Here is a 14,109-nt window from a genome sequence, read left to right as displayed (position 1 = left end):
GTACAGTATAACGGAAGACTTTATATGATCAGTTGAATCAAAAATTATGGCAAATGTTTTTAATTCAATGTTCTAGACTGCAAGGGTCATGATAGAAACTTGATTTTAACCAAAATGAGCCGCTTGCGGTTCATTTTGATGGAAACACCTAGCGTTTTCAGCCCAGTCAACTTGCATTACCGCAATTTCAGAATTATTACTCATCGAAACTTTCTTCAGTTTCTTTAAAATTGTTGATTAGTTTTTCTTTACAAATGCGAGTTTAACGAACTTTTCATGCATTGCTGATATGTGTTAGATGAGTTCTGTTACAGTAGACTTTTTTGAAAATTTTTCAATGTTTGCATATGTTTTAGTTTCAGGCTCTCCACTCTTCCGAGGATACTTCGAAACCAAATATATTAACAGTTTGCAAATGTTTATCGAACTGTTTCATAACTTTACATGCAACGCATTTGTCATAGGCGCAATCGTATGTATACGGTTTACAAAAAAAGTTATTTATCATTTCAGATCCAACTTTGATTGAAGACGCTTGAATCGATTTTGTTAATGCATCTAAGGCAAATTGCATATTTTCATGCAAACTACAAACACAAACATTATGCGGAAATTTTGTAACTGGTTTCACATTGCGTGGACGAAGGTCGCAAAACTTGTTGAGTCCAATTTTTATGTGCTGATTCTTTTTCTTGAATAATTCAAAAGCCTTCTTGAATAATTCAAAAGCTTCTTTAAGCCTATAATATAAATGACGTATCTAAATATTGTTTGCTTTTCCATCAGATAAATGAATTTGAGTGACATCTTTTTTGTTTGGTGATATTTGAAAAAAAATGCATCTTCATTATAAAAGTTTACTACTGCTAAAACATCGCTTTCAGAAAGACCATACAGCTTTGAACATGCTGGAGGTAGACCTGAATTATCTTTACAAGTAGAGCTATTTGAAAGAATAGAAAGAACTTCATATTGTTTCTTCTTTGAAGTTAGTAGTGCTTTTAAAACTATTTTTAATGCTTTTCCTCTTTGTTGAACGTTTTTAACGTTCGACAAAGATGAGCTTTGTCTTTGAGATTGATTTAAAGGTTTGCTTTTTAGAGGGCGACTTTTTAAAACTCTTAATTTTGCTTTAGCAATATAAGCTGTTTTTTTATTTTCTCGACATCTGTTTTTTTATTTTCTCGACATCTCTTAGATCTTACTCTGGACATTTCTTTCTTTTTATCAACATTTTTTTTTACTTCTAATTTTGATTCCATTTCTTAAAAATTTACAACTTTATAAGAAAATGCCAGCATAAATCCAGCCAGCAGAAAATGATAAATAAACCAATAGTTTTCTAATATTTACTAATAGCTCTTCACAATACTAAAATGCAAATTTTATTCGAACAAAACCCACAACGAAATCTGAACATTTGGATGATATTTTGACTTCCTTACCAGGCTTTTAAACTATAACTATAAGTTAATATAATGCTTTTGACCAATTTTTTTTGAATAGTGAAAAGTTTACATTAAAATACATGATTTCTAAACAAAACCTCGCCTTAAAGCTTAATTTCATTGTGATAATTAAACTTTTTTGGCTTTTAGTTCAGTGACGCAACCTAATTTTTGCAGATGTGAATGTGACCAAGAAACACTTGAATTATTTTTAAAGAGTAAAAGCTTTTTACTCAAGACATAATCTCAAAGATTCTTTCTACACAAAAAAATGGATATGTTTTGTTTAAAATATTGCTTTAAAACATTCTTCAAATTTATCTACTAGGTTCAAATATTTTCTGCTCAAAATTTATTCTAACAATAATTTTATTGTGTTTAAACTACAATTAACGAAAAAAAGTTTTTGGAAAAATAAATTTTTAAACACGAAATTTATCTCTTCCAAAATATGTATTTCACAACTTTCAGATTAATTATATGCATATATATTTTAAGTTTGCAATTATTAATCGTAATATAACAACTTAAAAATATAAACTTGTTTTGTAAAAGAAGATCTTGAAGATCTTTTCAAAAATTTCAATAGTTACGATTGCTTTATCATAGTAAGAATTTCGGAAAACATCGAGGAATATTCTCCTCCATCAAAGTTATCTTTTTGTTCTTTTAAATTCCACTACTGGAACGATTTTTTTCATTATTAACATAATATCGACTTGCAGTTCTTCGATAAGTTGAGTGACTTTAGTTTTTTTTACCTTCTATCATGCACTGAAAGAAGTTTAAACCAATACTGTTGCATGTAGTAATCACTTTTACTCCTATTTACTTTTTGTTCAGAGTAAGCCTTTGTAATTTTAATATTATAATTTGGCTATATATATTTAAAAAATGTTTGTAAGTTAAAAGTTTTTTTTCTAAACATTTTACTTTTAAACACTTTTTCTATAAGTTGTAAACTACTGCTATTTCTACTACAGTACAATCTCTCTAATTCGAATCTCCTTAATTCGAAAATTCGAAAATCCATAATTCGATTTAATGCAAAGTCACCGTGAAATGCGTTTAAGAAAAATCAACTTTCTATTATCCGAAAATCTGTCTAATTCGAACTTTTATTCTCCCCCATAAAATTCGAATTAGAGAGATTCTACTGTATTTAGAAATGTTTAATTTTTTTTTCATAATTTTTTTATTTTACATAAGAAAGGGAGGGGGGAGGGGGTAAATTAATTGTTGGCGTAATTTAAAAAGGGGTCTCTGAAAGATTGACAAGTTGTTGACAAGGGGAGGGCGTAAAAATTGCCGAAAAGTTGTTAAGACATAATTATTGGACACCCTAATATTTAATTTACACAAGTCTTAAAAATTTAAGGTTAAAAATAAACTTCGGCAGTTCACTTTGGAAGTATTCTAATTCTTGCTAGAACCGGAATAAAAAATAAATCACAAATTCCTGTCGGAGTTCCGATCATACCGGAATTCCGGTACATCTCTAATTTTGATATATTTTTTAATAAAAAATAAAAACATATTTTATTAAATAATATATTAAAATCAAGGTTTTAATTTTAATTTCGTTTAAAGTTACTTTTTTCTTCTTCTGACTCTAAGGAAAACTTTTCACAATTGCCATTCTTAATTTTTATTTCGCTTAATATCAATTGGTGAGAATATTTAACGGATGGCTCCCATATTTAGTTCAATTTAAATCTTTATTACTTGTTCATAACGTTTGACAAATTTAAATTTACACAAAATGAACCTTTATTATTCCAAAAAACTGTTTATTAATTATTACAGTAAACAAATTTACATTCTAATTAATTTTATTTTTAATATGTACAATAATAAATTTGTAATAATTAAATAACAACAATAAAAAAAAAAAATATTATTGAGATAAATATACGCGCTACATAACTAGTATACCATGTATATTTTACATTTAAAATTTTAAGTCGATTTATTCCTTAATATTCTAGTTTCCATAATTATCCTCATTAATTCTTCTTAAACAACTAGAAATGTGGGTATTTATCAGTTCTAATTCATGGTTAGCACGGATCCTGATAATACCAACCTAGCTGACCCAAGAACGCCACTTTTACAGGGAGATAGCGTACACATCAAGATACCCTGTAATGCAAATTTTAAAATCTTTTTTATTTTGTCTGCAAAAAATAATTTAATTTGAATGTTCAAATTAAGTGAAATTTGACTTTATAGTGCAACAATAAAATCACCAAATAATAATGGCCACACCAAACTCTGAATAGAATTTCAGCCGGATTAGTTAGCTGCTTAAGGATTTATGGCAGTTTTAGTTTATACTTTGTTATTTTTTTTGCAACTTGTACCTGAAAATTTTAACAATTACTGTGACTTTTTAACTATTTTTAAAGAAACGATAACGTGAGAGTTTTACTATGTAATAACAACAATTTTTGTAACAATTGTTTTATTGATTTAACTGCTATTTTCATTAATTGACCAACATTTTGATTTGCTACTTCAAGCGTGGTTTAACTTGGCTTATATATTACGTGGAATTATCAGCATTTTCTAAGGTATAAAATACTGTCGAAATGCATGAAAAAGTTAAAAAATGGTTGAAAAGCTTTTATAATGATATCTACAAAAAAAATATAAAAGTTCAGATAAGATTAAGGGTTTTGACCCAGGGTCAGGCCAAAACCCTTGGCTGGCTCAGTCAGAGGAAAATTTTAAAAATAGGAGAATATTCCGTTGAAAAGCAGAAATTTTTTTTTGTAGGAATATGTCGACAAATAAAATCTCACCTAAGTTGTCAATAGGTATGACTAGTGTAACTATTTTAAATAATTATTTCCTTTAAAGGAAGTATTATGTAAGAATTATTTCCTTGTAATTTAAGTAATTATTTCCTTGATTTTAATTGTTTGTAATTAAATATATTTGTAGGTATGTTAATGGATTGTTATCCAATATAAATTCAGGTTAAATTTTGTAAAAGGGATAGTTTGATTTAGTAAAGTTGGATTTAATGAAATACCACAATGCCAAATTAAGCAAAGGTTCAAAATGAAAATCGAAAGTTTGTGTGCTTGCTCTGTCTGAAAAAATATTTAAGACAGCTTACTGCTTTCCAAACAGATCGAGTATGTCTACTTAACGAGACAAAGATTAATATCAGTGATTCTTGGGTACCACAAAGACTCTGCAACTCTTGTAGAACAATTTTGCACAGGAAATAAGAGGGTGAAAAGGTTATACTCCCTTCTTTTTTTAATTTCAACTCAATACAAGTGAGGCCTGAAACAAGAACCACAATGTGGTTTTGCCTAATCTGCCAAATTGGTCGTTCAAAGTTGCAAGAAAAACATCCTCTTGAAGAGCAAACCAACGTTGAGAAAGAACCAAATGTAGTTTGCAGAACATGCCTCCTCCTTTTAGGAAAAGGTTTGCCCCACCAATGCTCTCAAATAAATTTCTGGAAAACCTTCAATCTTTAGCAGCAAATTATGCCAGAATAGCCGAACAAATTGCATCTCGAGTTATTTCCTATAAAGAATTATCCCCTGGAGGAACACTTCAACTTAAAGCATATGGCGGGCCTGCAATTACAATTGCCCCAGGTAAACATTTATACTCAAATAACTTTTACATATATATTCAAAGAAAACCTTTAAAAATAGAGAAAAGATTTAAGAATGTGTATTTTTAAGAAGTTTCAAATCACTTTAAAAGCGAATAATTTGAAAGTTTTAAACAAACTTTCTGAACAAAGTGTAATATAAAAATAAAAATATGTATGTTTTGATTTTAGATCAAAGTTGCGCCCAGCCCCTATCAAGCGCTCCAAAACAGACCACTCCAGCTCTTGTAAATGTACAATTAAATACGGGACAATCAAACAACAGATTGAAGAAACTTGTCAGAACTGTAAACCAAACATCAAGGAGCATTATGGTAGAGCCAAATTTTTATAAGAATTTCTTAAGAGCAAGTAAACACTGAGTGATTTCATCACCTGCAGTGAATTAAAAATTACTGCAGGTAAAGAATTTTTTTTTGTGTTTTACTACCTGATAGTCGTTTTTGCCAGAATTTGCACTATTTAAGTACATTTTTTTTACATTTCGGCAGTTTACTTCAGTAAATGTTGAGATATTTACGCTATGCATAAGCCAATTCAAACCACTCATCAAATAGCAAATCAATATTCTTGTTTATAGAATGAAAATGGTAAATGTAGCAATAAACAGTTAAAATAAAAATTGTTGATATTACATAGTAGAGCATTTAACATTCGGTCGTGCTTTTCAATGGGGGCACAACCGTTTTTTACCCTAATTATAAGTTTTGTTTTATTATATGTAGTAGTAGTAGTATTTAAAACTGTAGCTGTGTTAACAGCGAGTGAGTTAAAAACTCACTTTGACAGCTTTTGACAATCTAAAAATATACAAAAATTTACTAAAGATAATAATGAACAAATTAAAAAATATATATATAGTTAGTTCTAAGTTATTTTTTTAATGCCAAAAATTTGTCCAAACTGTTTTTGAAAATGTTTACATTTCCCGACATGACCACATCCAATGGCAATTTGTTCCACAAGTTCACAGTTCTATTTATGATAAATTCATATCTTGACACAAACTTGGTTTGCTCTCTGCTGTATTTTCTGCTGTGACCTCTGCATGATTTTGAAAACACTGGTTTGTTTAAAAGGTCTACTGCTTCAATCTCATTAAAAATCTTAAATATTTGAATAAGATCTCCTCTCTTCCTTCTTTCTGACAATGTTGTTAAACCAAGTGTCTGTAAACGGTCTTCATACAGCAAGCTTCTTAAGTTCTTTATCATCCTTGTCACTCTGTGTTGCACCCTTTCTAATATTTCAAATATTTCTAATATTTACTAATAAACTTTTCTCTAAATATTTATAATTATATAAAATAATAATTATATATATATTTTATATAAATAATTTTATTATTTTTATATAAATTATATTTTTAATAAATTTATTATTTTTATATAAAATATTTTATATAAATAATTTTATATAAATAATAATAAAAATAATTATATATATATATTTTATATTATGTATATATTTATATATATATATAATAATTATATATATAATTATATATATATATATATATATATATATATATATATATATATATATATATATATATATATATATATATATATATATATATATATATATATATATATATAAATTATAATTATATAAATATAATAATATAAATATTTCTAATATTTACTAATAAACTTTTCTATATAACTCTAATAAACTTTTCTAATATTTCTAATATTTCAATATTCTAATAATAAAAATTTGTTATATTTTCTCTTAACTGTATCAGTTTAAAGATATATATTGAGATTGTTCAATCAAACTATCAAAAAAAAAACATGTTGTTTTTATTTTCATATAAAGTTAATTCAAACGTTACGGGGGCTGTTATGGCCCTACTTCTCCTTATTTTAATTTTTAAAAAGAAAAACTTTCAAATTTTAACAAACAGTAATTGTGCTGGTCATTAACGCCAGCATGTAAGGTCAATGGAAGATCTATTAATCTTGTTAACTACAAATGAAAAAAACTATATTGAGGTGAAATTAAGTTCAAAGCCTATATTACGAGAAATAGAGAAAAAAAGAATTTTTATTTTAATTATATTCGTCATCTGAATATTAAAAAAATGTTAATAAAAATAAACTTACTAAAACTAATATTAAACAAAACATCTTTTTCGTTACTTTCTTTGAATTTCTCATTAAATTTGAAAAATATAATTTTATTTAAATCAACTGTAACAATTTATTTTACAGAACATTTTAAATAATTGTATTCAAAACAATTTCTTCAATTAAACGACTAATTACATTCAAATGTCAAAAAATAAAAGTTGTATCTCTAAAAGGCGTCTGTGTTTATGTTTTTCACTTGTGGTTTTAAAGCCAGATAATTAAAGGTTGAATTTCATTTTATTTTCGTCGTTTCTTAATTTTGTTTCAAAATGTTCGAATTAGAAAAAAAAGAGCCGTTACTTTACAATCGAACAAAATTATGAGTGTGACGATAGGTTTTAAGTTTTCTTTCATATTTATTAAAAGTATTATAAATAATTCATTATGGTAATGGTAGTTTCCACTATAAATTTATCGATATTTATTTCAAATACATCCACTATTTTCATTTCTTTAATTAAGAATTTTTCAAGTTCTAGCGTACCTTTATTGTAAATTATTTTGCAAGCTTGTTTTTGCGAGTTATTAGTTTTTTTAATTTTGATTGGTTGGTTACCTGCCTATAATATGTTTGCGAATCATGCATGACTTTTTTTAATGACATACAAACAAAATCGATACATCATACCATCAATTTTGGTGTTTTTAAACTAAATATATTATGCTAGAAGAATTTGACTTGCCCATAAAAATTTAAAAAAATCGCAATTAAACAAAACAATCGGTATCATGTAAAAAACTAGTCTATTCATAAATGCTCAGTCTTAACAATATATTTCAGCTTAGTTCATAGCTACAATAAATTATGGCAACAATGCGGGGAAACATTACAATAATTTACGGCAACATAGCACACAAGATACTAAACTTTAGAGCATATTAAAAACACCCTAGCAGAGTTATATACAGCAATTTTTATTGCCGGGAGCCGATAATGAGGGAAATGAAAATGATGAATGCATAAGAGATAAATAAATTTCAACATATGATCTTTATGTACATGAAAGATCCAAACATATTTTGCTTTTAAACTTTAAAAAGAATAAAAATTTAGGTTTTACTGGTTTAAATGGTAATATAATAATATGGAGCAAAATTCAGTTCTTTTTTAAATTTTTGCAATGGCAATACAAATTCGTTCATTGTACCTTTTGGTTAACGACTTACAACTTTTAAATATAAAGACTGATCACTAGGGTGGAGTGAATTTTAGTTTTTTTTACAATTCGTTTAGCCTGGGTGTGCAAAAGTTGTCTATTCGTTTCAGAAATACTCTGGAAAAATATCAATGCTCTAGGAAATTATCTTGAGGTTCCTCAAGACCTTTAAAATTTTAATGGGTCCCTAATATTATGTAAAAAAAGTTTTTTCAAAAGTATGTCATGTTGGGTCTCAAAAGAAGCAAAATTTTATACAAATTTCAAAAATAACAATTATTTTATAAAAAAATTATTATTTAAGATTTTTTTGAAATTATAATTAAAAAAAACAAACTTTTTTCATTTTTAGTTTAAAAGGTCATTTTTTCTGCTATAAACTATAAAATAACAATTTTTTTAAAAAATAATTGTTATTTTTAAAATTTTTATATAATTTTGCTTCTTATGAGACCCAACATGACATACTTTTGGAAAACTTTTTTTTACATAGTATTAGGGACCCATTAAAATTTTAAAGGTCTTGAGGAGCCTCAAAATAATTTCCTAGAGCATTGATATTTTTCCAGAGTATTTCTGAAATGAATAGACAACTTTTGCACACCCAGGCTAAACGAATTGTAAAAAAAACTAAAATTCACTCCACCCTACTGATCATACTGTATTTATATTACGCCTGTTTTTCAAAACAAAATTGAAACCAAAAAAAAGAGTTAGTTGTTTTATAAAAACTTTTCAGCAAATTAAAAAAAATTAAAATAAATATTTGAGATATTTTTTACCATGTTTATCACTTGTTTCTGTTTCAAGTCCGCAGCAAAGATATCCAGTTGAAGATTGGCACCTATTGTTACGCAATCCACAGTTTTTCCGAATCCTTAGCTGAGAGATTTTACAATTGTTTGCAAAAGTGTACTCGGCATTATGCTGTAATTTGTTTAATGGTAACCCAACTACATAAATATTTTTTTCTCGTCACTGAAACTATTTATAAGTTGAAAAAATAAACCCTTGGTAAACTGAACGCTGAACTTAAAAGTTTAAGTTCAGCAATCAGTTATTATCCAACATATTATCAAGAGTAATAATGTTGGATAATATTGAGTAACATAGAGTAATATTGGCAGATGATGTCACAAATCACAATGCATGCAAATATTGATAAGACGATAAAATTCATTTTGAAGTGATTATTCAGCTTGCAATAAACAACGAAAAAGTGCTAGTTGTTTGGCAATATGTTGTTTATATTAATTACTTTGAAATCATTAAACTTAATTTTAAATAGTGCATACATTAATACAAAGAGTAGGGAAGATGGGGCACATTGATCGCCATAGGAGTGTATTTTAAATTGTGAACAACCTGATGTAGACAACAAATCTTGGAACCAATGCAATGGGGTGCTATAATCCCTAACTTAGGGCCCTTTGATCTTTTATGAATGACATTAATTAAATGTTTCATACTGCTATACCTAAGCGCTAAATATGTTTTAGCTAAGGATTGTTAGTGTACATAATATTATACATCTATAAAATAATTTTCAAATTATTTTATAGATCTATAATATTATGTACACTAAAACTTCATGAATGCATGGTAAAGGAGGACTTTCCTTTACCATGCATTCATGAAGTTTTACCCTATGAAAAATAATCAGTAGAGGAATATAATTTCAAAATGCATTTGAAGAACACCATGCAGTTGACAATGTTTCTCGTTCTGTTAATATGATTCTTTCCACTTGTTTAATTCCTCTACCTGCTTGATCTTTTACTGGCTTTTGCACGATTGTTAAACCTGCTTCGTCAACATTATATATACAGTTAGGATCAAATTTACATCTGTTACATACATCTCTTTCTCACTGTTTTAGGATTTTAAAAAACTTGTGTCGATTAAAAGCAGTTGATCAAGCTAGTTGATTCAGTTTTTATAAAAGACAATTCTGATTGTCTTTTTATAAAACCTTTTCAATAAAATTTTTACTTTTTTTTAAAAGTTTTTTTAACTTTTTATAAAATAATTAATTTTCTGTGTCATAAACCAATGAACTTTTACTCAAAAGTAATAAATATGGGTTTGGTTTTGATTAATTTTCAAATAAAGTCACCCACAACATAAAATTTTTTTAAATGGTATGAAAGTAGTATATGCAGGCAAGAGCATTATGACTTTCTAAAGAATTTTCTTAAATCTTATGACATTTTCTAGAATTTTCTGGACTGTTTTGGATCTTTTCAGAAATCTCTTTTTTTCCAGAACTTTCTAGAATTTTCTGGAGTCTTAAGAAGTTTAAGGAAATTAGCAAGATTTAGACTATATATGCTGCTTGATTGAGCAACGTTAATAACTATATATGAATCTGTATTGGCCAGATACCAATCAAATAGTGTAGACGTGCAATAGGACTTATATTTATTATTATTACCTTTCAGAAATATATTCAAGTATTAGCTTCAATCATAATGTCCTATAAGAAAAGTGCTTCCACTACTGAAAGAAATAAGACAATCTGGATGAAGAATCTCGTACGATTTTATGAGCCACATAGGAAAAGAAAAACTGTTCCACTAAAAGAACAACCACTGGGAGATAACAGCAGGATACCATTCAAAAATTGTTTGAAGGAATAACAGCTACTCTCAATACAGTTTATAGAAGAGTATAGACATGATTGTAGCAAACACTACGAATGTAAACACTGGAAGAAGGATTGGGATTTTCAGTCAGTTACAAAGACTTATTACTGAAAAGAAACTGGAAGAACAACAATTCATTGGTTTTCAACATCATATTTTTGACCGAGTTCTTTTGCGTAGTAATGAATGAAGAACTTGGAGGAAACAACATGTCACCAAATATCGAGTACCCCTTTATCCCAGAACTTATAATGAACTACAAACAGCTCAGGAAAAATATCAAGAATTATAAAGAAGTGATTACTGAAGCAGCAGGGTAGCGCGATGAAATGAATTATCTGTTTCATTTAAATCGGCTATTCCGCTTTTTTTGAAGAATCTGAAGTGTTTCCTAAGTGAAGTTTCAGAAATTCTTAAATTAATTAATGCAAGAGGGAACTCCCGAGCAATTAAAGTTTCTTTAGCATTTATTCTTCTTCCAGAGAGAAGAGACACAACTCGAAATTTGTAGATACATCCTTTACAGATGGGCGGACCATTGGTTTACTGACTAAATGTACAATGCAGACGATTATCGAAAGCTAAGTAGAAGCTTGCACCGTTACAAAAAAGCGTTTAACTCAGTGAAAAAGTTTTAGAATCAGGAAACATCGAGGCTAAAAACACCCAAAACAAATCAGTAAAGAGAAAGAAACCTTCAGCTTAGATTTATTTTTTCTAACAAAGCACATTAATTGTAAGTTATGCTTTAGTTAGGCTGAATATTACACAACTTTTTTCGATATATGCAATAGCTTTTTTGTATTTGTATTATTTACAGGGCCGACGACACAGGTTTTGAAGTGGAGGGCACAATGGCCAATTTTTAAAAAAAGTCTTCTTTATATAAAATTTTCTTTAAAAAAAAAGGTCCTTTAGAAAAAAAGTGGGGGTAGGTGGGGGGTGTTCACGTGCCCCCTGTGTTGTCGGCCCTGATTACAGCTTGTAATTTTATATTTATTTATAATTTTGAGTACTATGATGTAACAATATATTGTTAAACGCTCAAAAACTACATACTATCTCTCTAATTAAAAAATAATGATTACAAATTTGCTTGAAAATTTATCCATATGCATGTATGGTAAATTCAAATTTTTGGCTTGTGGGTGACCTTTTTCAACCGGAAAATCAAAATAATGTTTTTTCATTACTTTTGTACAAATATTCATTGATGAGAAAAGCATATGAAAAGGAAAAACTAAAATAAAAATCATTAATCGAAAGAAACAATACACAGCCCCGAATGTGTTTTTTGGAAAAAATTCATAACTCCGTTAAATGTTTATGAAATTTGTGAAAATTTTAGTATATTACTTTTTTGGGTCAAAGAATTTGATTTTAAGGTTAAATTTTAAGTGTGTGCACTCTGATTCAGGGAATTGGGATGATGGTGGGGAAGGGGGAGGTTCACTGAGAGTCATGAATCCATATTTTGTAAATTTTTCAAATAAATTATTAAATAAAATTAAAAAAAAGAAAAGTAATTTTTAAAAACTTGTCTGCCACCGCCTCGCACCCCACGTAAAAAATAGCGTCGCGATCCCAGTGACCAACAAGCTACAAGCTGGCTAAGTTGCTTTAGGGTCAACTTACATGATTCTGGCATGTGGTATTACTAATATCCGGTAAATTGCTTAGTAATAAAATTTTTGGAAAAGGATATCATATCATATTTTAAATCAAATATATTTGAGTTCAAAATAGTTTAATATTAAACACAAATATACACAGATAAAAGTCTTATTGACATTCTTGAACTATCATTTTTTTCTCAATAAAGACATTTTTCACATCTATTTTATACCCTCTTGTGGTATGTCCAAATTTTCTACATTGGAAAAGTCTTTTTTTACTGGCTTTTTTTTTTTTATTAATATTTTTATAATAAGTCTGAAGTAAATGCCATGTGTATTTATTTGCAATGATATCTATTTTGCCTTGTTCTTGACTAATAAATTTTTATCTATGGTGAACCCATATAGCATACATACTTGGTCATTGGCATCACTATTGGAACAATTACAGTAGTGGCAAAAACCTCCATAATCACCTTCCAATAAATCTACCATTTTGTCATCTTATTTTTGTTTTTAAAAATATTTGTAAAGCATTTTCTAAAAGGATTGGCTGAGTTTCATTTTTATACAGTTGACTCAGAGTTGGTTTGAAGCAGAGACTCAACAGTATCTTTAAAAACACTGTTCACAGGGGATAAAGTTAGTTTAAAAACACTGTTCACAGGGGATAAGTTTAGTTTTAGGAGAAATCTCAGCTTCTGGGAAAATATCTAAAATTTCAACACACATTTTTAAAAAACTCATATACATATATATATATATATATATATATATATATATATATATATATATATATATATATATATATATATATATATATATATATATATATATATATATATATATATATATATATATATATATATATATATATATATATATATATATATAGTATATATATATATATATATATGTATATATATATATATATATGTATATATATATATATTCATAGATAAATCCAAGTTGTAGATTAAAGCAGTTGCGTTATGTACTGATATTTTTGGAATTTTACTTCTTTCTCCCTCCCCCATTTTTCCACATTTTTGGTCAACTTTTTTTTTTAAGTATTTTGACTTATCTACTCCCTGTTCATTCATATATATTTCAACAATATCCACAAAACCATCCAGAATTCTGTTGTAGATAAGTTTTTCATGTTGATCACTGAATTAAATGACAATATATTGTAAAAAGTAAAAGAAAAGCTACAGGGTTTCCCAAATAACATGAAACGTAAGAAATTCAAATAAATTTCAACAGCCTAATTTTACATTAGTCTTTTTATTTACCGTCCTCTTTCAGCCTGTGTGGGAGCTACACAGGCTAAAAGAGGACGGAAATCAAAATCTTCTTATATATCACCCATGGATGACGAACCATGGATGCTGCTTCAGATGGATTCCCAGACAGTTTTATCTCAACTTCTGTTCTTCAAGTTTCCAATTTAGCCACAAGTTTATTT

The 14,109-nt window shown here is 27.7% G+C and overlaps 1 protein-coding gene across 1 annotated transcript in view; it reads right to left on the bottom strand.

Annotated features, from left to right (window-relative positions):
* LOC136071898 (uncharacterized) overlaps positions 1–7,478 on the bottom strand; it is a 125,964-nt gene extending 118,486 nt beyond the window's left edge. Inside the window, exon 1 of the mRNA XM_065797603.1 lies at positions 7,197–7,478. Coding sequence (XP_065653675.1) covers positions 7,197–7,250 — 54 coding nt within the window. The 5' untranslated portion in view covers positions 7,251–7,478. The remainder of the gene's footprint in view (positions 1–7,196) is intronic.
* Between the last annotated feature and the right edge of the window lie 6,631 nt (positions 7,479–14,109).

The sequence above is a fragment of the Hydra vulgaris genome, chromosome 05, assembly GCF_038396675.1.
Source record: "Hydra vulgaris chromosome 05, alternate assembly HydraT2T_AEP".
Taxonomy (NCBI): Eukaryota; Metazoa; Cnidaria; class Hydrozoa; order Anthoathecata; family Hydridae; genus Hydra; species Hydra vulgaris.
Note: the sequence above shows the minus strand (reverse complement) of the source record. Positions and strands in the feature narration are given on the sequence as shown.